At 42.5% G+C, this 23413-nt stretch overlaps 2 protein-coding genes across 2 annotated transcripts; both read right to left on the bottom strand.

Moving 5' to 3' along the window:
* Nucleotides 1–778: 778 nt before the first annotated feature.
* On the bottom strand, nucleotides 779–4710 carry zgc:55558 (GTPase KRas). The gene is made up of 5 exons (XM_054760471.1): nucleotides 4416–4710; nucleotides 4082–4201; nucleotides 3414–3592; nucleotides 1857–2016; nucleotides 779–1180 (listed from the first exon to the last, which is right to left on the bottom strand). Exons 2-5 carry the CDS (start codon nucleotides 4190–4192, stop codon nucleotides 1067–1069), a joined length of 564 nt encoding a protein of 187 aa, XP_054616446.1. The 5' UTR covers nucleotides 4193–4201; nucleotides 4416–4710; the 3' UTR covers nucleotides 779–1066.
* Nucleotides 4711–6153: 1443 nt separating this feature from the next.
* On the bottom strand, nucleotides 6154–23306 carry slc17a7a (solute carrier family 17 member 7a). The gene is made up of 13 exons (XM_054760165.1): nucleotides 23143–23306; nucleotides 13920–14172; nucleotides 13610–13728; nucleotides 12643–12757; nucleotides 12482–12569; nucleotides 10737–10823; nucleotides 10488–10630; nucleotides 9382–9531; nucleotides 9165–9297; nucleotides 7690–7800; nucleotides 7490–7617; nucleotides 7361–7430; nucleotides 6154–7294 (listed from the first exon to the last, which is right to left on the bottom strand). Exons 1-13 carry the CDS (start codon nucleotides 23202–23204, stop codon nucleotides 7005–7007), a joined length of 1749 nt encoding a protein of 582 aa, XP_054616140.1. The 5' UTR covers nucleotides 23205–23306; the 3' UTR covers nucleotides 6154–7004.
* Between the last annotated feature and the right edge of the window lie 107 nt (nucleotides 23307–23413).

Consider the following 23413-nt stretch of genomic DNA (forward strand, 5'->3'; position numbering starts at 1 on the left):
CCGTATGCTCGTGCTGTACTTTGGAAATTGAAGCGAACAACAGCGCATGTCGTTGAAATGATTTGCTCCAATTGTGTGGGTTTACATGGTGTGATGCATGAAGACATAAAATTGTTAAAAACATGATCGTAAAGCAGTGAAAGCTTATCTTCACCGTCAGATATAATGAAAATAATGAAAATAACCAAATCAGACTGCATGGATGGATGGACTGCTGCTTCTTGTACGTGTCCTTCATCGTTTCGCTGCATAGCCAAGTTTCAGCAGAAGTTCGCGCGAGAGGCCCCGGACCCCGCCTTCTCTGTGGAGTATCGCTGGACGTTTCGAGTTCCAACAACGTTTTAACTTTAATTTTAGTATAAATTGTGCTTGTTGTTGCTCCCTGTAAACTGGAGCGCGTCTTGGCTCGACGAGAGCTGACAGCGTTAGCAAATGCCGAGAAAGCTGGCTTCTCTGCGTTTTTTTCCCTGAACTTTTCCCCGTTATGATGGTTACCGTTTCATCATGCGAGATGGCTGAATGTATGTGGCATTTTTGCTCTTATTTTACATGACTTCTAGTTACGAATATGCTTATTTATATACCATAACCCCCCCCCCCCCCATCTCTTAGAAGAGCTGACAACAACGGGATGTGACGTCACATGAAACCCAGCAATAAGTAAGTTCCCCCCCTTAAGGCTACTTTTTGCCTACCTGATGTCACGGGTCAGTGAAGGGAATGTGATTAATATGGAAGGGTCTTTTAGAGGGGGGGAAATGACACAGGAGAATAAAAATCAAACAGATTTTATGTATTTGTGTCAAAAATCAAAACAAATGTTACCAGCCTGTTCCCATTGAGTCTGAATGAGTCATCAGTGCAAAGTGAGGCCACACGCCACTTACTGTAACGACTAATACATGTTTTTTTCTTCCTAAAATAAAAAAAAAGTAATTGAATGCTGCTAGTTACAAGAAGTGGTCTTCAGAAAAGAAAAGTTCACAGCATGAAATGAACGAATACATCGCAGGTCATGTTACCTACCTGACATAAGGGAGGGGCTAGTGTGTGTGCGTGTGTGCTGCTATAGTATCATACAACGTCTCTGAGTGTTCTTCTTGCTCTTCTTGTTGCTGCGGTTGGTCTCCTTGTATCTTCGGATCTCTCGTACAAGTGAGTAGAATGCTTCCTCCACACCCTGCCGAGAACATATTGTTTAAATCAGAGTTACCACGGGGGTGCGAGACCACACTTTTCCTGTTTCAAGTGTGTGCACCACCCACCTGACTACTCCGTTTAAAAGTCTCCCCAGCTGATGCTGAGACTTCGAAGTCAGGGGCGAGGGAAACTCACCCTGGTATTTGCAACCTGATGTGTGCAGGCGGCCTCACCTCATCCAGACCATGCATGATAGCATAACCGTTTAATATCGTCCTCAGCGCTGGACCCTACACTTTATACGTAGCTGCTTCCCCTCATTTCGATTCCTTGCTCTTGTTAAGGACCTGGGATAATTTACTCACTTAAATACCATCAGAAGGCCCTGTTCATTTAAATCATAAGCCAGAACAACCTATCAAAAAGTTCGCTTGAATGATACTGTGGACTCTTTTGTATTAAAAAAGGCTCATGTGACTCTCTTTATAGTTTTCTAAAGACAACCCCCCCCCCACCCCCCACCCCACCCCCCCCCCCCCCCAAAAAAAAAAAAAAAAAAAAAACGACAGGGTGACACTGGCATAAGTGACATTTGGGCTGTGCTCCACATGCTTTGGAAGACGTGCTAGCGCACATTAACACAGATGTCCTAATAGTTTAACAACCATGTGCGCTAACATACAATACATACGCGTGCGGCCATCTTTGCCACCTACCTGTCTGGTTTTGGCTGAGGTCTCCACAAAGGGCACGCCGTAGCTTCGGGCCAGCTCCTGTGCTTGTCGTGTCTCCACCGAGCGTGAGCTCAGGTCGCTCTTGTTGCCCACCAGCACCATGGGAACACTGTCGCTGTCCTTCACCCTGTTGATCTGCTCTCTGGGCAGGACACACGAGGAAGATGACAGGCAAGCTCATGTTACTTTTACACCCAACTCCATCCATGCTGGTTGCAGCCAAGTAGTGCACAAATGCTTCCACAAACGAATAATCAATCAATTCCTTGCCATGGAGAGCTGGCCATAGTGACATAGAGGTGTCGCCATAGTGAGCCACTAGCATGATTTGCTTGCTTAGTTTTGTGACGCAAAGCGCCCATTTATCTGGTCACATGACCTGCATTATTGTCTGTACAATTGTATAAGAGTCTCTGTCAGCCCCCCTTTGTACAATTTCCTAAAAGATGCATAATAATTAAACAAATAAGCATCAGAAGTCCAAATATAACCCAAGGAGATTCAAACTAAACCCGTCCGTGTCTGTTCTGACACTTTATATTACTTTCAGTTCACAGGGATAAAGAAAAACGTGAGCAGGTTTTGTTCTATTTTGGTGTCTTTGGTTGAGACTATGTTCCCAAAAACAACACACACACAATATCAAACGCTTAAGAGTAAGAATCCTGAGCAGGAGGAGGAACTTTCAAACACTCGTTGTTCCTTTAGCACGTCTGAGTGCATGATGTCATTGACGTCATTGACGTATTCTGACTACAGCGTCTACCTCTGATTTCAACCCCCCCGCCTACACGCAAGCCGTATCAGGGCTTAATGGAAATGTGGCCTTCAAGTACCTGTTAGGGTTGTACATTTCTTGGTGACAGACGATTCAATACGATTAAAAAACGATATATTAAAAACTGGACGACTCGATACTGTGTACAAACCATACAATAATGACAATGAATTTTATGTTAAAGTTGATACACTTTCCCGTTTTACTTTCACCTCGTATTTGGTTCCCAAGGCTGACACTTTGTGGGAATGCATAAAGTTAAGATTTGATGACGTTACTGAGTGCTAATGTGCATATTTGTTCGGTCCACAACCGCAAGTTCATTCATGCTAGCACACCCCCACACACATCAAACCACGGCTACAACCTTCTCTCTGAAAAACAAACTCCAGGCTCATACTGGTGGTTGGTGCATCCGTATTCATTTAGTGCTTTTAATTTGATGTGTTGCTGCCTTAGTTTTGCACAATACTAAATAAATGAGATAGATGGCTATAATGTACGCGCCGCTCCTATTTACAGCCATTCTGGTCTTCAACCACGGTAATCTATGGAGCATGCACGACAATCCTTCCACAGGCTCTCGCGTTGTTTAAGACACGGACTGTCAAACAGTTGCTAATCTTTCGACACCCGGTGCGTGCCTCTCCAATCGATTAATCTAAGGATTTATGGCTGATTCTTATCAATCCGGGAAGCTGCTACCGATGCAGCCGTATCTCTTGCCTGTCGCATCGGTTAATGGTTTGCAGCCCCAGTACCTGTAGAGGTGAACATCCTCAAAGGACTTGGTGTTGTTGATGGCGTACACGCAGAGGAAGCCCTCCCCCGTCCTCATGTACTGGTCCCTCATGGCGCTGTACTCCTCCTGACCTGCCGTGTCCAGGATGTCCAACAGACACGTCTCTCCGTCGATCACCACCTGCTTCCTGTAGGAGTCCTGCAAGCAACACAGGGGTGTGCGAGGGCTTTAGCAAACGTATTCATTGCCATTCACGCTTTGTGCCGCGACCAGTTAAAGTGTCAGCAAACCTTGCCAATAAAATGTACAATGTATTGGCCCAACAGCACTGCTACAAAACTATAAAAGGAGACCTTTACTGATTCTTTTGACTTCTCTCTGCATAAATGTACTCTCAAGTGAGCAAGGCAGCCATGTTTTGGACTTGATGGATTACTTCGATTTTTTGTACTCATTTCTATCAATAAAGTCCCCTGCTAACTCAGCCCTGTGTCGCAAGACTTTAGTCATATTTCTTGTTTCACGTACAGTACAGTCAGTTACAACTTTCCATGACATCAAAACTGCTGCCAACAGCTGTGGGATGAGTCAAGCACTGTAATAGGCACCACCTAACCCACAAAGGACGTGTTTAGGCACACACGAGTCAAATACTCAAAACACAAAAACAGTAAACGTCCTTCCCACCTCGATGGTTGGATCATATTCGTCCACAAAGTGGTTCTGGATGAGCTGGATGGTGAGAGCACTCTTGCCCACGCCTCCAGCACCGACCACCACAAGCTTGTACTCGGTCATGCCTGCAAACTGACAGCAAAACAACAAAAATGTCAGCAACAACAAACGACAGCGTCGTTTTGTTGACCTGCAGGTGAAGCTGATAGCATCTGATCCGATCCACCGTCGATATGGCGACCCAAATTTAACTTTTAACACTAGATTCCAGTTACGTCACTGTTGTCGTTAACGACTTGCACCAAAGTCAATATTATGTTAAAAAAAGGGAAAAAACAAGCCTTACCTTAGTATATGATTAATAAGAGCTTGTAAATTGACAGGTCACTAGCAAATGTATGAGATTAGCTTGCTACATAGCTTTAGCCTCAGACTATTTCCTTCCCCAAACCACACGAAGAAACACTTTGAGAGAAGATCTCGAGCCTTTTTCTGGCTACAGCTGAATGTCGAAAACGACGACAGTTACACAGACTACCGTATGTCAACTAGCTAAAGGTTACAAATAAATAAAAGCCGGAATTCACACAAGTCCTCATTAAACCTCCACTGCAGTTCAAGCGGTCCAAAGCATTGCGTTAATCCCCTCGCCAAACCACCAATCAAACGAGGGCTTTAAAACCGACGTCAAATTTGTCGAATCCTAGAAGAGTTTTGGCTTTTAATCCCACCTACTTTTAAATGAACTGTCCAATCAGAAATTGCAATGATTTATAGTTAGGCGTGGTCTCTGGGGAACTCTATCGACACTTGAATACACTTAACTCAGCGTTTATTAGTACTGTAATATACACCGTATTTTGTAAGTATCACCATGAATTGAAAAATATGTTTTGAATACAATACTTTCAAAATTGATGTTGTTATTAAAATGTTGGTACAAAGTATTTACAATCACAAGACCACAAAGAAGATTCTAGCCAATTTTTTGCTCATTTGTCTCCCTCTAGTGGTTACAGTGCAGAACACGTAGAATCCATGCAACTTGACTGATAACAGCATACACGCACACACACACACACACAGTGGTCCACCATCCTGACATTGTGACGTTCATGTTGCTGCCACACTCTCCCACTGAGTGCATCTGCTCTCTTATCTAATCTTTGCCTAAAATCACACAGATAATCCTGTGTCCATCTGTCCTGAGAGAATGAGATCGAATGAGAGGAAATGGCTTTGCAAAATAAAAGAAGAAAATTTGATTGAAAAGAAGAAAAAGTGAAATAAAATCGACGGCAAAATGTATCAACAACAACACACTTTACATTGCTGCCTAAATTTTAATATACACAAGGATATTTCACATTCACATCCCTTGTACACAACATTTTTTTGCATGTTAAAATACTTCATTTCTGGTCTTTACACTGATTCCCATTAAGTTTGAACACATCTCATTAGGAGCGAGGAAGACGACAGTGGAATAAACTGAGACGAAGAAGAAAATACACTGATACGACACTGACAACTGAACATTTTCACAGGAAGTATCATTCATATTGTAATAACATTTCACTTTCAAACTAAAACAAATACATCTTTTTTAAAAAAACAAACAAAACATTCCAGCAGTGTATTTTGCTCCTCACCAAATGGGATCAAATCACAATTTCAAGTTTGGAAGTTAGACAGAGGAAATGTCCTTTCAATTGCAATGCAACTTGTGAGTGCATGCTGAGTGTGCAGCTTCTGTGTGTGTGTGTGTGTGCGTGTGTGCACATAATCAAGCTTCCTGTCTTGAGTCTGTTGGCTCTGTCTATGTGCTGGTGCGCAGAGCTCCCATTGACTCCATTACCCAGCTGCCAGTGCACCAACATGCATGGAACACTGCTTTTAAAGGGCTTCTATAGTAGCGTCTAAATCCAAAACTCACTCTTTTTTCAAAGAAATGATATGTTTCATCAAGTGCGTGCGGCTCTACAGCCACATAGGTGCCCAATGCAGTGTGCCACCACCCCCTTTGCACGCTGCGCAGTGCATTTGAGTGTGACCACCTTGTGTATGTGTGTGTTAAAGGAGTATCGGGATGAGGGGGTGCACTACCGTGCTCATTATAACATGCTCACTGCAAAATGTTTCAGCACCTGTACCCAACCAACACAACAGCACTATCACACACACACACACACACACACGCACGCACGCACACACACACACACACACATAGAGACAACCTCACACACCCGTTTCAAATGTGGCTGCCTTTTTAAGTACTAGAAAAATTTGCACTGGCAGAAAAAGGAAACAGACTCACACGCACATGCCATGTTTTGACCTTTCTCTACCTGACATCCCAGCTCAATGTCCAGAGTGTCGGATGATCTACTCGGGATGCGTGCCTTGTGACCCATGAGCCTAGATGGGTATGACCTAGTTAGGTCAGACTCAGGTGAGCGTCATGGAGACACCACATGTGTTAGATACGCACACATAATAAGAGAGGAGGCCTTTCATAATACCACAAATAAACACCTTGGCATCATTTGCGGGGGATGTCATCATGACATTTTTGCATTTAATAACTTTAATGAACAAAAACGGCGCATTCATTGAAAAAAAAACGTTAGTGCAGCTTTAACATTGAATTTGAAATCCAATTCAATGTAAAGTAAGGGAAATGCTTTGCTGTACTTCCTCCTCTGTGATGTCATTGAAATGGACCAATCACAGCCAAGCATCATGGAGGACGTCTAAATAAATGTATCATCTAACACAGACATCCACACATGCACACACACACACACACACACACACACACACACGTCCACACAGAAAAATGCTTTTGTTCTTGTACAAAAGCACACAGCAAGTTCTTCCTGTTCTCCATTCTTTCATTTTCTCGTTTTGTACACGCTTTCCATCAGTCTCTCTCCTACGTCAGCTCCTTCTCCTCGACGCCCCGGCTGGCGTACGAGTTGTACCCAGGCGGCTGCACGTACTCCTCTGATTTATCCCAGTCCGAAACCCATCCGGCGCCGCCTCCTCCGGCCCCGCCGCCGTTTCTACCCACCACCTGTTGGCTCATGGCGCCGTACTGGCCGCCGCCACGGTAGAGGTCCTCCGTCTCGTTGGCCAGCTCGTCCTCGTCGATGATGCCGCACTTCTCCTCGCTGGTGTCCTCGATGTCGGCCCAAGCCTGCTTTTCTCCCGATGCAAAGAGTCCTAGAAAGAAAGAGAAGGTCTTTAAAGAAGTCTATTATTCTTAACTCTATTGCTATTAAGGCCTACCATAGAAAATGACTCCTCCGTAATGAACCAGAGAAGCTATAAGGAAGACATACTGCCACTCCTCACGTGTCTAAAATGATGGCAAAAGTTAGAATCGAAACATTTCTCCTTAAAAATGCATTATCTTACCTTATGTTTAGTCATGGCTCCCACTATGAGAGGACACACCATCCCTGACAATGTCCCCACCCCGTTTGAGATGCCCATCAGTATGCTGGCGTAGCGAGGGGCGATGTCCAAGTGGTTGACATTAAAACCTGAGCGTGACAAACAAATGTATGAAAAACAGTCACGTTAAACATTTCGCCATTCGCACGTTTCTCTCATACCTGAGATAGCGAAGCCGCTGAAGCCCACGGCGAGGACCAGGAAGGAGATGGCAACACCTTTTGTGTGAGAATATCCCACCACCAGCAGGAGGGTGGCCTCCATTCCAAAACCTCAAAATGTCCAAGAATGCAAACATTAAAACGTGACAATAATGTATGCCAGAGGTGTCCAAAGTGCGCCCGGGGGACACAACTGTTTTTTTGTTGGCCCGCAGCACATTGTAAAAATAGAATTTAACAAGAAAAAAACAACAGCAGCAAAAATAGAAAAATCAACAGTAAATTTCCAAGAATGAAGTCAAAATATTAAGAGAAAAGCGAAAAACGTAATCTAATGAGAAAAAGTCATAATTTTATGAGAATAAAATCGTAATATTGTGAAAAAGAATAACATAATTTTACTAGCATAAAGTTGAAATATTGAAGAAAAAACACATTTTTCGTTGTAATTGAGAAACAAGCAAAACAAAGCAGTAATTCTGGGAAAATTAGGTTGGGAAAAGGCTTTAATATAATGGGAATAAGGAAAAATATTATGGGAATAAAGTTAGTAAATAAAAGCAAATTAACAAGACAAAGTTGAAATACTTGGAAAATGAAGCAGCAGAAATGGAAAAACAGCTGTAATTTTACGAGAATTAAAAAAAGTTGTATTCTAATGAAACAAAGGCGCAATTTACTGTTATGAGAAAAAGTGTTAGCTTTTGTGTTATTTCAGAAGAATGCTGAAATGTTTAAAAAAACCCCAGCAAGAATGTGAAAAAGAGCAAAGTTGATCCGAATCATATGCTTTTTCACCTCTATCACAAAACTGACTTTCGTGAAATATATATAACGTCTTTCTAAATACCCAAGTGGTCCAAGGTGGAAACACTTTGGACACCCCTGGAGCGGACACACTGTCAAGGGTTTGCACAGCGTGACACGCCAGGAGACATCAAGTGAGGCGCAGCAGCTTGAAAAAATAAAGAAAAAAGCAAAAGTGTTTTTTTATGTCGAGACTCACCAAGAGGCTGTCAATTTCAGATTCACTGTCTTAGAGTTATTTCAGTATCATTGATTGAAGAAAAAAAAATGAAGGTGGGGTCTCCTTCGGACACCTCTCCCACAGTCATGTTACTTCCCGCGTCTTTGCATCAACATCAAGTGTCGTGATTGGCTGCATTGTGTGCGTGAGCCTTTTAGCCTGACCAGTTGCAATTGCATTCCATGTTTGCATGCAGAAATATGGTGAGAAAAATCAATATGTTCATTTGATCAAGTTAGCATTCCCTCAACAGTCACAGGGGTGAGCAGGAAACTCCACAAATGATGTTTTTTGGGTCATGGGGGAGGTCCCAATTGTATTATGTTCTCTGAGGGGAGGCTCACTGTGTCACACTTTGAAAACCTGTGCACTGGAATGAAGCACTAAGCATTAATAGCATTAAGAATAATAATGACGTCCAATGCAAAAGCCGTATGCACCCCCTCACCTCCACAGTTCATGAGCTTCCTGACGTTGGTGGTGGTCATCAGGTTGTGTGTTCGCAGGTAGTCGGCCAACTGGCCTCCCAGGGGAACGATAATGGTCATCACTAGATGGGGCAAAGCTGACACCAAGCCCACCTGAAAGAGGTAAAGTGGAAGTGAGCAAAATGTACTAAGCAAAAAAATGGTTGCAATTAGGAGCCGGAGTTTGTGTGATTTCACCTTGCTGATCTCAAAGCCGAACACTTCTTCAAAGTAGGCGGGCTGGCTGATGAGCAGCAGGTAGAAGGTCCAGCTCCTGCAGAAGTTGGCCACAATGATGGCGTAGACTGGCATGGAGGTGAAGAAGTGCCTCCATGGCGTCTTAAATTTCTGACAGCAAAAAGAATTACCGTAAATTCTGGTGTGTAAACTGCTACTTTTTTCTTCATCTTTGAACCCATCTTCATCTTTATACAGATCTGCGGCTAATTTATGGCTAAATTCTAATCTTGTGATCTCCTTTACTTCAGAACTGCTACTAATGTTTAAATACTGTGCCGCTCGTGAGTCGGTGAGGAAACAATAGCCAATCACGAGCTATCAGTGCACTCACAATGAGCTTGTCAACCCACTGGAAATCACAGGAGGTCATTATATATAACAACATAACAGTCTGACACACTAAACACACTTTACGAACACTAATTCATCACATAGCAACTTCACACTGAAAAGGTGTACCTGACAAATATACAAATATGTAACAATATCACTCTACACTGAAAAACAAAACAACATTTTAAGGTTTCCCATAAGGACTTGGGTCTGAACAATGCATTCATTGGGGCGCTGCAATGACGTCAGCCTCCCTCGGGCTTTGGGTTCCGGGTCCACTGGCTCCCTCTGGTGGACAGAGGCAGCATGTTGTTTTCATGTTTGCACATGTTTGTACATTACTGAGGTATAACGTTTGAGCGTGAAGTTGCTGTGTGATGAATTTAATGTTGTTTGTAAGATGAAACTGTGAGTCAGACTGTTCTATTGAGTAATCACCTCCTGCAATGGGTTGACAAGCTCGTCAAATAAAGAGCTGGCATATTTGCGGACTTGTGTGTGCCACAATATGCCACTTTATGCCATGGACACGTGCGGCTTATACCCCGGTGAGGCTTGTATATGTACAAACCTGTTTTTTCCTCTACATTTAGTGAGTGCGGCTTATACACCGGAATTTACGGTAAGTGTGAATATGTGTTGATTTAGTAACAAGAACGCACATGGATGCCCTCACATCATGTATTGCTAGCATACGTGTGCGTCAATCATATTATAATATACTGGGGTACCTGGAGAGGGTTGAGAAACGTCGCAGACTCCCCGATTGCATCTTCAATGTACTTCCTCTCCTCCGGTGAGATGGTGGGATGGGCAGCGGGGCTCTCGTACGACACCAGGATCCAGAACACGTACCAGAATATCCCAAAGCTGCCTAGGAGAGTTCAAGGGGTAAGAAGTGAGAAAGGAAAAAAGAAGAGTTCAATGACAGCTGTTAGAAAAGGGTTAAATAAAATGTACGCGGCTATGGGGACGCTCACCATAGACGTAGAATACAGAAGGCCACCCCGTGTATTGCACCAATATCCCGGCTAAAGGCATGGCCACCACCGCCCCTGCGTACGAGCCTACAAGTGCAACAAGTCAACAACTTACTTGCGATCATGGACACATTTTTACGTACATTACACGACATCTGCTTTTAAATGTGTAGACGGCCACATTTGGCCCCCACACATGTGTGCACTGATCCCCGCCCAGCTTTTAGATCAAGTACTAGCATCGGGTCCCCAGAAGTCATAGAAGCACGTCATCCATGGCTCCTTCAAACACGAGCATACGGTGTATTGTCACTGGCTTTCAAAATAGGTCAAATGTGTCTTTTTTGGAGGCTATTTTTATGTTTACTGTCCCATTAAAACGGGTTCCCACACTTTTTCCACCGACGGCCGCAAACTGACAAATGAAAGGATGACATTTTAATGCGTATGTTGTTTTCATTTTGCAAAAATGTCACATGCAGTACATACATTTAAAGACAAAGGCGAACATTTGTTTATTATTTTATTCATTCTTATTTTTTATTAGTTTTTCATGTCAATAAAGTGAAAAAAAAGTAGTTTAAATTGTTTTATTTATTGATTTGAATTACTTTTTATTATTACTTATATATTTTACTTTAAACTTATTTTATGTCAGGTGTCGTGAGCCTTTAAAAAAAACAAACCACAGACCTCAAAAGGCCCCCGGGCCACACTTTGGCCATCATTGCATTGAAATAAATAGTAAATACACTGCACTTGCGTATAAAAGTATGTTTTAAACTTGCTTCACGTGGAATTTGATTGACAGATTACTAGCAAAATTCATGGAAATTATAAATATGAAAAAAATTATAAGATGAAACGGGTATTAATTAAAAAAATGCTCAACATCAGGTTAGTCAGACAACTTAGATTTTTATTTTTACCTTGCACTGTGCATCAACATCAATGATGATTTGTGCATTATGTTGTTAAATGGAATACACTTGATTAGCATTTCAATTCAATTAAGTTCAAAAATCTAAAAATTTCTCTTTAATCAATGTTTTCTTCACATTTTGCTGCAAACAATCAAAAGTATTTCCGTATTTTCCAGACTACATGACACACTTTTTATTCAGGGTTTGGCTGGTCCTGCAACTTCTACTCCGGAACAACTTATACTTATGTATGTTTTCTTTTCAGTGCAGACAGCCGCGAGAGGGCGCGCTAGGCTTGTGGGCCAGTATCTGCTACTCCTGTCACTCCTGCACCACTGAAAACGTACAACGTAAACATCAACGTACTGCATAAAGACAACTGAGAAAGACAGAACTCAAATTCCCCCCAAAAAGAAAATCATAAGCTCCAATAATCGGAAGAAGTGTTAATATGTTATGTTAGCATACCACCTGTTCACGTTACGCCTATTTAGCCTGTTGTTCTCATTTTATCGTTATTACTGTAACTTGCCTTTCAAGATGAAATGTCTGTTCTCGGTCTCTGATTTTATAAAATACATCTCCCCCGAGAAGAGAAAAATACATTTATATATGTTTTTTTCCTTCTTCATTGTGCATTTTTGGCTGGTGCGACTTATACTGCGGAGCAACTTACAGTATAGCCTGGAAAACACGGTAAGTGAATATGCTGTCACCAAAAACAGTGATTGACAGAGAAATATGAATTAAAGCCAACGCTCCATTAGGTTGCATGCATGCACGCCTGCTTATGACATAAGGTGTCATTAAGGCCGCGCTCACCGCAAAAGGCCGTTGTGGCTAATCGACTTCTCTCCAGTGGAGGAGCCCACTTGGCCCAAATCCCGTGGCAGGCTGGGTACGACACACCCTGCAGGACACACAAGCCAGTCATTGGAAGGGACTTCCTGTTCCATGCGATCCTACACAGACGCGCACGTTACCTCAACAAGGCCCTGACATATTCTGACCAGTATGACGCAGCTGTAATGGCAGCGAGCGGCAGATGGGATCAGCATGTTGAGGGTGGACGTGGCCACGATGGCAAAGCCAAACACTCTTGAACACACAAAGGACACAACAAGATGCCTCAGGAGGTACTGGAGACTCAACAATATTTATATGCAGTACAGTATATACAGTATAGACTGGCAAACCTTTTGCATTTTTAAACGCTTTTTTGTGTTTTTTGTGTGCTTGATGTTTTGTTAGTTTTTTTATTTATTGAGTTGGCCCTACAGTATATATATAAAGTACAGTATCTGTATATATACAATTCAATTACTATTTGTGTATAATTCAATCTAAAGTATATATATATATATATATATATATATATATATATATATATATATATATATACAGTATACAATTATAAAAAAAATCAATTTCAATGATATATAAATATTATTTAAATGGTATAATTGAATAGGAATTTTAAAATTGTTATCATATGAAATGAACAAAAACTGATTAAAAATAGTATAAAAATGAATCTAACAAAATTCCAATTGAAATTCATCAAAAAAAATATGTAAAAATTGCATTAATTTCACTAATTGATTTCTATTAGTTTATTTACAATGCCAACTGTTTTAATGACAATAATTGGAAATATGGCAATAAAACAAAATATGAGTAGTTGGCGATAGATAATCTTTTTTTTTTAATTTAGGAAGCTTTGTATTTTTTTTTTACCATTTTTTTTACATCTAAAAAAAATTAAATTAATTGTATTTAAAAAAAAATGATAAACGGTATTTTTCATTATTTTTTAAAAACATGAAATAAGACAATTCTGTCCAAACCACTGGGAGCATATGAGCACAGCTACTGTACTTAAACTACTACTGTACTATTCATCCAGGGAAAAAGAGCAGTCTTCCAGATTGTTAACGTGAGATTTTTCACCTGTTGGCTGCAAATTTTTGACATATAAAACCTCCGGGGATCTGTGTGACGATGTAGCCCCAGAAGAAGGAGCCGTGGATCATGCCCACCGTCTCCGGGTCCCACGTGAACTGTGCAGCCTAAAGGAGAAAGGACGAGGACAGCCACAACTTTTTGTTCTCGCTCGTTCTAATACGTTGCATGTTGATTTCTACGCACGTGAAAGCCTATAATGTCACAAGGGTGCTTTTGCAGCATACGACCTGAGCTCCATGACATGCATGCAGCTGGTTCCAAAGAGAGGCAACAGAGAGTACGCTTGCACACTCACCACCAGCACTTCCTTGTTGCCTTTGTAGACCGTGTGGTCGTTGACCATGCTTACAATGGCCACGCCCAGATTGCAGCGGATCCCAAAGGAGATGCAGAAGCCCAGGCCGGACAGGATGGCGATGATGTAACGCCTGGGCAAGCCAAAGCAGGTACAATCCACCACGGGCAGCTCCTTCTCCTGCACCAGCTCAGGGCGGCCCTCCGCTGACAGCTCGATGGTTTCTCCATTGGGCTGCTGCTTGTCAATCAACCTGACGGCGCAGGAGAGGATGAGGAGGATCAGCTTGACCATTGTCAAGATATATGTACTGTATATTGTTTTTATGGCTTCAAAACCCAAATGGAAGTTTGTCTTTAGTGTCAAACCATGGCCATTTCCTAACAATCACATGACTTTGGCTAAAAAGCGTCACGAGGGTGTTAGACTAGTCACCATGACCACATACACTGCAGGGTTGAAGGTGACTGCATGTTTTCGTGCACGTGGGCATCGGCTTGTGAGCTGATCCACTTAGTCAGTGAGCTGGACAACGACGTATAGGAGCACACGCAGCATCGTAACCATGTGTTTATGTATCGCCGATAAAATAAAGCCTTTACTGCCGTGAACATTTGGGATGAATCATGTCCCTCGTTGTTCTCTCTCACTCACTCACACACACACGCACAAGCACACGCACGTACACACACACAAGCTGGAGTCTGATATTGCTTCATTATTGATGCGTTTTTGGGTGAGATAAATAATTCACCATATCTTTTTACACCGTAACGTGTCACTATGCATCCACGTTTCTGCAGCCCACTCATCCCTCCTGCCTCCTGCCTCCTCAGCATCGTCTCTTTAGACCTTCAAACTAGCAGCAGAGCAACTAACAAATAAAAAAGTACTCGCTTATCAAGTAAAAGTCAGTGAACATAAAGTGATTCTTGCGAACAGCAGCGTTTTAGAATTTGTCGCAGATTATCTGCATCTGCATCCTCCCTCCCTCTCTCTCCCTCTCTCTCTCTCTCTTAATCTGTCACAACATTCAGATTAGGATTATAAAAATGATTTACTTCCGGAAATGAATATGGAGGGACAAGACAGCGGTGGGCGTGGTTTCCCCATGACGACACATTATTATTCTGGCCTTAACGTCTTCTTTACAATAGCGTTTTAGCGCGTCACATGGCTTCCGATGACAGGACATGTCTCCAATCAAACAATCATAAAATGCGTATGAAATAGAGCTAGCATTTCCTCTCCAGTCTCCAAGAGCAATTCAAAGAAGCAGTGCTTGATGCAACATCCGCACTATAAAAGACACACGTGCAGGTGATCAAAAACATGCAACAAAAAATAATAATACAAATGTTCTGACAATAAATACATTTAGCAAGAAAAAATACATGTTTTTTGGGTTATTTTTTAAATTAATTATTTTTTTAAATGTAATATAACCATTTTACAAATAAAATAAATAAATAAATAAAAAGATCATTTTTAAAAAGTGTCATTTTGCATTATTATTCATTATTCCTTTTTGGAAGCCACATTAAACGATACGCCGGGCAGCCTTGAGTTTGTTCATCTAGCATGGAACGGAGCACATGGAACGGACACCCCCACCAAGGCTACAAGCATCCAAATACTGCACATGAATATGCATATGAGCGCCATACTGGGTCTAAAATGGACGACATGTCTTGGATCAACACCCAAGTGTAATTACTTTACGCCCATCTTACATCCTCGTCCACATGTTCTGTTCTGTAACATCTCCAAAAATGGGTGAATATTTCTTTGAAATATTTACTAGTTTATAAATGAATCAAATAAAAATAATTCAATGAAAAAAATATCTTTACATAAATATACAATAATTAAATAAAATCTTCAAATATGTTCATTGTTTGGAATTAAATGCATTTTATGACTACTATTACATTGTTTTTAAAATATTGAAATTATTTGTTTCAAAAAAATGTTTTTAAGTAAAAATATATTATATTATTAATAATATTACATATTATTTGTAATAAGATATTATATTGTTAATGCATACATTTAAATGTACAATTACAACCATTTTTTCATGTATATAGGTATTTATTCTTTTCTTCTTTTGATTGTTAGTATGAATTATTGTGCACATGCAACCAAACAAGCACACACTGTAAGGTTTAGCAGACTTCTGCAGGGCGGTGGCTTATTGCAGATTGTTATTCGCATGTGATGCATCTCACTTCTACCTTCTCCCGCGCAATCCGAGGCAGCGGAAGCATCCTCATTAGTCGCGGAGACAGATTGCAGCCTGACACCGACACATATGCTACCAGCTAACGAGGCTAGCCCACAGCCAATATGACCCCCAATGACAGCTGCTTCACACTGAAGGATGATCTTGCTGTAGCGCTGTAGCGCTGTAGCACTGTAGCACTGTAGCGCTGTAGCGCTGTAACGCTGTAGCGCTGTAACGCTGTAGCGCTGTAGCACCGTAGCGCTGTAACGCTGTAGCGCTGTAACGCTGTAGTGCTGTAGCGCTGTAACGCTGTAGCGCTGTAACGCTGTAGCGCTGTAACGCTGTAGTGCTGTAGCGCTGTAGCGCTGTAGTGCGCGCTACAAAACACTGCACTGAAGCACTGAAGCGCTACTGTTTATGTGGAGGAGGAGGACACTTGCCAATGCTTGGGGAGTAGGACTCCATCATTCTAACATGAAAGTTGCAGTGATCCTCTCTACCTGCTCATGTTAAACAGGACCAGCTTCTTGCTCTAAGCGGCTAGCAATTAATGAGCATGACAAGACGGTAGCCCCCCCCCACCTGACCTCAGGCCCTTTGGAATATCATAATTGTAACACAAAAAGCCTGGAGGGACTCACACCTCCAACTCTGCTCTTCACACTCGCACGCTCGCTTTTCAACGTGGATGCAACTTCTGAGGACACCTGAAAGGTCCCGTATGACGCTAAAGTGATGTTGTTGATGTTACAGCAGTAAGATGTGCCCCGAGAGCCCATTTATGAGCACCAACACGAGAGAACTACCATCTCCCTCACTTGTGTTAGATCAGGGGTGTCCAAAGTGCAGCCCGGGGCTGTTTTTTTAGTCGCCTGGGCATGCGTGGCTGTAACTGAACAACAATAAAGCCAAAATATGAAGGAAAAAAAGTTGTAATCTACGAGAATAAGGCTGTAATATTATGTGTAAAAATAAAGTTTAAAAAAAGTTTTTTTTTAAAGTTATTATTAATAAATATTATGAGAAAATAAATGTTATCAGAAAATAAAGTTATAAATTAGAAAAAGTTATAATATGGGAATACGCCTTATTTTTAAAAAAAAAAGTTGAACCATCTCGCCCGGAAAAGGGTGGCGTGCCATCTCCGGGTGGGGGATGAGATCCTGCCCCAAGTGTCCAAGTACCTCACCTCGGGGTCTTCTTCACGAGTGAAGGAAGGACGTAACACGACATCGACAAGCGTCTGCACTGATGCTGACTCTGCATCGGTCTGTTGCGGTCAAGACGGAGCTCTCAATTTACCGGTCGATCTACGTTCCTACCCTCACCTGCGCTCATGAGCTGTGGGTAGTGACCGAAAGGACAAGATGGCGGGTACAAGCGGCCGAAATGTGTTTCCTCCCAAGGGTGGCTGGACTCTCCCTTAGAGGTAAGGTGAGAAGCACTGTCAGAAACTCTGAGTAGAACCTGCTGCTCCTCCGCATTGAGAGGAGTTGGCTCGGGCATCTGGTCGGGATGCCTCCTCGACGCCTCCCTGGGGGGGTGTTCAGGGCATGTCTGACCAGTAGGAGGCCTTGTTGGAGAGAGTATGTCGCTCAACTGGCCTGGGAGAGCCCCAGGATCCACCAGGAGGAGATGGACGAAGTAGCCGGGGAGCTTCCATGCGTAGGCTGTTGCCCCCGCGGCCCGACCTCAGATAAGCGGAAGAAGACGGATGGACGCTCAAACGGTCGCTTTTGAAGTTTCGGGTTGTCATGGCATCATGAAGGAAAAACCTCCTTTCTGAAGGACATAAACGATCCCGCTCCTTGTAGACGTCCCATCACTGCACAGAAACCAGCTTTGTCAAAAAGCAGGCTTCACTACATGTCTTAAAACAAAGCTTGGAGCTCTGCCAGCTATCCGTCAATCAGCTACAGACGCGATCATCAGCTACGTTTGATCATGTTGCGTGTCCTCAGCAAAGTAAGCTAGGCCAGCATGGGGTTGCTGTTACAATGTGAGTGTAACGTTAGCATTTTAGCTCACATAGCTATGCTGGTGTTGCTATTGTTTGTGTTCTCCTTAATGTTACGTGGTTGCATGTGATATATGGCATCTATTGCGTTGGACAGGTGTAGCGTTACAGTAAAAAGTGAACAAAAGTGCTCAGCTCATTAGCATTAAAGCTACAGGCACACAAAACGGTGTAGTCAAAGTAGGGCTTACGAAAAGCACTTTTAAACTGTCTAAATTCAGCGTCAAGGACACATTTTGGCCTTTACACAATTCCAGTACACTACTGTGGGATTTCATTATTAATTGTTAAAATATACAAATACTATAACAACCTTTATTCTAAATGTTTAACTGTATTTTAGTTATCTTGCTTGTCTTATAAATGGAAGACAACGCTGTATTTTGCCTTGAAAGTACCAGTAGTAACATCTCCAGGCTTTACTTTACGATGTGTAGCGAAGCCTGCTGTTTTTGCAAAGCTTTCCAGAAAAAACAAGCAGGGCGTGTGGGGTCCGGTGGTCATAAGCAGGCTCTGGGGACACACACTGCTGTTAGAACATCATTAAAAAGTCACTTTTGCATCCTTTCATCACGTTACTACAATATCGCCCACGACTCACATGTCGCTTGCTGACCTGCAACCTTTGCGCTCCTGTGTATGAAATGATGAATTGACTGAGTGTTCTCTGTAATCCTCTCATAAGAGGATGATGGAGGCAGGGAGACAGCCAGGGAGGCCCACAGCAAACATATTATATAAGAGCAGACGCCTTGCTCATTAGCGCCCGCGTGTTCAATCGCTCCTGTCTTGTAGTCGATGTCAACCCAAACACACTTTCATTTCAATGTGGGGCCTTCCTGCCACATTCCTGCTTTTATTTTGCAATTTCTCTGAGCCGCCGTGTCTCTGGTGCTTCTTCCGTGAGCCAGTCGCTCTCCCTGAAGTGAACAGATTGGGTCTCGGTGGGACGGTGTCACCCAGGGAGGCGCCCTCCCATCCTCCTCATCCTGTCACACCACTTTCCACCCCTCCCACACTCTCTCTTTCTATCCCATCACCACACACATATATGACACGGAAACACACATACACACTCTGTTATGTCAATAATCTCATAGTAAACATCTGTGGAGCTTCTGAGCACACAATTCTAAAAGGCCGTCTATCCACATTAGCTAAACAATCCAAGTCAACCGTTAACAACGCTACCTTGTGATGAAATTGTGCTGCAGGTGTACCTAATGTTGTGGCCTGGCTGTGCGTTTGATTGCGTGTCACCGTGTTTTTAATCTCCGCATACACCAACAACAGCTTATGCACGAGCACGAGTACAAATATTACACGCAGCTGTGATGCAGTACTTAATACTTGTACAAAAGTACAAGCCCAGTCATAAACGTGCTGCTTCATTGCCCCCTTTCTGACATTTTTTTTGTAGTACTTCAATTTTGAATTTATCTACGTGGAATTTGCCAGAGGATAGTCATTTTAGTCTCTGCTTCTTCCATTAACCCGAAGTTGCAACAGTACACAAAAAAACAACACGAATATTTCCAATGGAATAAACCATCGTTCCCATTTTTATCTTGGCTTCGACTAAAGCAATTCTTTATGTTACAATGCCAATTTGGACTACAGTTGGGAAAGACCTGGGCTCCAATCTCCTCTTGGGCATCTCTGTGTGGAGTTTGCATGTTCTCCCCGGGCATGCGTGGGTTTTCTCCGGGTACTCCGGTTTCCTCCCACATTCCAAAAACATGCATGTTAGCTTCACTGGAGACTCTAAATTGTCCATAGGTATGAATGTGAGTGTGATTGGTTGTTTGCCTATATGTGCCCTGCCATTGGCTGGCCACCAGTCCAGGGTGTACCTCGCCTGTCGCCCAAAGTCAGCTGGGATAGGCTCCAGCATGCCCCCACGACCCTAATGAGGATAGGTGGCATAGAAAAGGGATGGATGGAGGGCTTCAATGTTAATAAATGGAATATTTTCATAGTAAGAGCATAGGAAACCTGTTTATGACTTTCTAATTTCGGTTTCTAACATTAAATAGACATGAAATAACACCCCTATAGTCACATTGCAGCTCTTGTGCTGCAGGGACTCGAGACTAGCGAGCATGCTGACAAGCTAGCGAGCTAACCAATTAACCTCAAATTTATTTCTTCTCAACTTAAGAAGCCAAAAACTGAGAAGAAGTTTTTTCACGCTATCTACCGGGGTACCACAGCAGTTTTTGGGAAGGGTGAACATGTGTGAGTGAATTTGAAGGTTAATAAGAATCATTGTTATTGTTGTAATTGTAAACGTTCGGCTGCAAGTGTGGCATTGGATCACTTTAGAACGTGCAGGTGTGCTTGCTACATCACCCTGAGGCTTTCACAGCTCCGCATGTCCTCAGATTTCAACTTTGAACTTTTTTAGGAATTTTGCTCATCATCCACAAGCCTTATGCGAGACAAGAGCACAAATGTCTTTCTCTTTCCTGTGCTTTGTAAAGACATAAAAACAACTACAATGAGGCAGCTAAGAATGCACGTAATGGGACGCAACTATTCCACCTATAAAACCTCCAAAAGGCACCAACAACGCCCCATTTACATCATGTGACCAACATTGTTGTTATTATTATTATTATTAACACTGTTACCCCCAAGAACTACTTTCTTGGCATTGTGACACCTCACCACACCTCATACTCGCCCGCAGCGCGTCAGCCACTAGCGGAAGGTAACGCTGCATACTGTAGCTGCCGCCACTGATGCTGTTTTTGAGTTTGGAAAAGTTAACGCTAGGTGTAGCGTTCCTTTCTACGTCGCTATGTGAAATCAGTGCGCCCAGGAAGGAAGTTCCACTAATGCTTAAAATGACCAAAACACAGCGAGTATTACATTCATTCATTTTCTATGTCACGTAACCCTCATTAGGGTGATGGGGACATGCTGGAGTCTATCAACATGCTAACCACTAGTAATACTTACAGTACTTCCATGTAAGTATTCCATGTTATCATGTTACTGCCAGGTCACAGCATGGACATAAAACAAGAAAACCTTGTTTTCTGTGGTGTTTTAATAGCAAGTTTTCTAGGCGTAATAGGTGCGTCCCTCTTTTTAGCTGTTTTTATATCTTTAGAAGGCACAGGAACGAGAAAGACGTGTGTTTGTGTCTCACGTTGTGGATGATGGGCAAAATTGAAAAAAAAGAGCAGCTTTCCTTTAATATTTCACACGTTTCAGCGCTGAATGATTCAACACATGAAACTACAGTGCATTGTGACGTAGGAGCGATTGAAAGGTGATCAAATTGTCAAAGCCTGAGAAGCTGCAAACGTGATCAAACAGTAATTAGCACAGCCCTCCATAATTTGAATATTTTATCAGAGCCACTGTGCATCATAAATGAAAATGCAGCACTCCAGCGGATGTCAAATGGATTAAAAATGGATAACCTGCTACATTCTGCATTGCCTGGTGCGTAGCGGCGGCTAACCTCTCCTTGTGGAGCCAGCCTTGTTCTAATAAACGTCTTTTACGTGGATGCACTTCGTGCACATGGCGCGCGTGGACACGACGCTGATGATGTTCTAGGCGGTTTCAAATGATTGCGAGGATGTCTGGTGAAGTGTGAGAGCGAAAGAGTGCATTTGACCTTACAGTGCTGCTGTTTGTGCTTACCTAGTGGAGTTTTAATATAGAAACAGGAGATGCATTCTGATGGAGAAAATCTTTAAATAATAAATGAACTTCTGGCTGCTTTCATCAGGAGGGATCACGCTTTTTGTCTGTGAGCTGGTGAGATTGCTCCAACTCACACCGAGGCGCGCATGGGGGAGGCCGTCCACCCAAGACACACACACACACACACAGATGCGTGTTGCAATGCATGCATGCATTCATACAAACATTTGCCTTTTGCATGGAGCTTCTTTGTAGCAAAAGGAGCGCCTGATGCCTTAAATGTGCATGTCTGTTAATCTGTACGCACGTGATAGGATGAAAGTAGACTTTGTCTCAATGGATGAGGGACGGACGGACGGACGGACGGATGGATGGATGGATGAGGAGGGAGCGGCCGGAGGAAGTGACATGGGCTGGGATGGATGGAGCGAGTGGGAGGGGAGAGTTTAGGGATTTGCGTGGCTCGACAGCTGGACTGAAAAACAGGCTATTTCAGGACGGGATTTATACGTTTGCTTGCTACCTCAAATCCTAAGAGAACGCAAGCTTAAAGCAAAGGTTATTGCACGAGCCTCTATCACTCACTTTAATCTCCAAATATGATAACATTCATACGGAAAAATCATCAATATGAGTCTTGGGGGGCACATTCATAACTTTAATATGTTTTTTGTACTCAAATAATGTCCATACAGCATTCTGCATTGCAGTTATACAGCATTCTTGTGAATATGAGTGTAAATATACGTTTCAATAATAATATTTGTGTCTGTCGGTGACTTTATTCTATTTTATTTGCTCAATTATTGCAGCAACTCTATTATTATATGTATAATTTAAATGAGACTTGCGACGGAGCTGTTTTGATGATTTTATTGAAGAAATTAAATGCAAACTATTTTTGAAATAGAAACAATTAAGCGCAAATACCAGCGTCATCGGTGCACTAGAAAACGTCAGGCGGGAAAATGTATTTTACTTTTAGAAGAATTATGCGTCGAAATATGCTGTTTTTACACGTATTTTTTGCATAAAATCCTTACCAATCCTTACGCCAATCCTTTTCTTTGGCGTTTAGTACTTTCCTGCACTTTCACTGCCACTCGTTTACATTGCATTGGGACTTTTTTTTTACGTTTTACTTTTTTCTGGATGTTTGCGCCTTAAATGTAAACCCAGAAACAAACTTTTACTTTTTTTCTAGGCGGTATAGGCTAGCAAACCGTGAGAATTGAAAAAGCACGTGACAGAACGTGCGCACAGGAAGCCAGATAGAGTGATCAACATCGTGAAAAAAAAAAGATAGGAGAGAATACCTGTTAATTCTGCTCAAAGTTTTGGCCGCGACCGCCTTGAACCTGTCAGGTCGGACCTCCATCCTTCTTGCTGCTGCTGAGCCGGCCCGTGTGCTCCTCTCTCGCGTGGGCGCGCACACTGCACGCGCGCCCGCTCGCTCTCGTGCGCCCCGGAGAGGTGAAGAGGCACGTTCATGCCATTGTGTTGATTATGTCGTGTGTTTTTTAATACGAATTAGCAGTGTATCACTTTTGTACAACTTACGGTAACTAGAAATACACGGTCCTGACC

The sequence above is a fragment of the Dunckerocampus dactyliophorus genome, chromosome 18, assembly GCF_027744805.1.
Source record: "Dunckerocampus dactyliophorus isolate RoL2022-P2 chromosome 18, RoL_Ddac_1.1, whole genome shotgun sequence".
Lineage (NCBI taxonomy): Eukaryota > Metazoa > Chordata > Actinopteri > Syngnathiformes > Syngnathidae > Dunckerocampus > Dunckerocampus dactyliophorus.

Coding starts and splice junctions, on each gene's coding strand:
- zgc:55558 (XM_054760471.1), bottom strand. CDS start 4,192: ATGACCGAGTACAAGCTTGTGGTGGTCGGTGCTGGAGGCGTGGGCAAG. Junction 3,593..4,081: donor AATATGATCCAACCATCGAG/GTGGGAAGGACG, acceptor TGTTGCTTGCAG/GACTCCTACAGGAAGCAGGT. Junction 1,181..1,856: donor CCTCAGCCAAAACCAGACAG/GTAGGTGGCAAA, acceptor TGTTCTCGGCAG/GGTGTGGAGGAAGCATTCTA.
- slc17a7a (XM_054760165.1), bottom strand. CDS start 23,204: ATGGAGGTCCGACCTGACAGGTTCAAGGCGGTCGCGGCCAAAACTTTG. Junction 9,298..9,381: donor TCGGCTTTGAGATCAGCAAG/GTGAAATCACAC, acceptor TACCTCTTTCAG/GTGGGCTTGGTGTCAGCTTT. Junction 7,431..7,489: donor GAGCCATGACTAAACATAAG/GTAAGATAATGC, acceptor CCATCATTTTAG/ACACGTGAGGAGTGGCAGTA.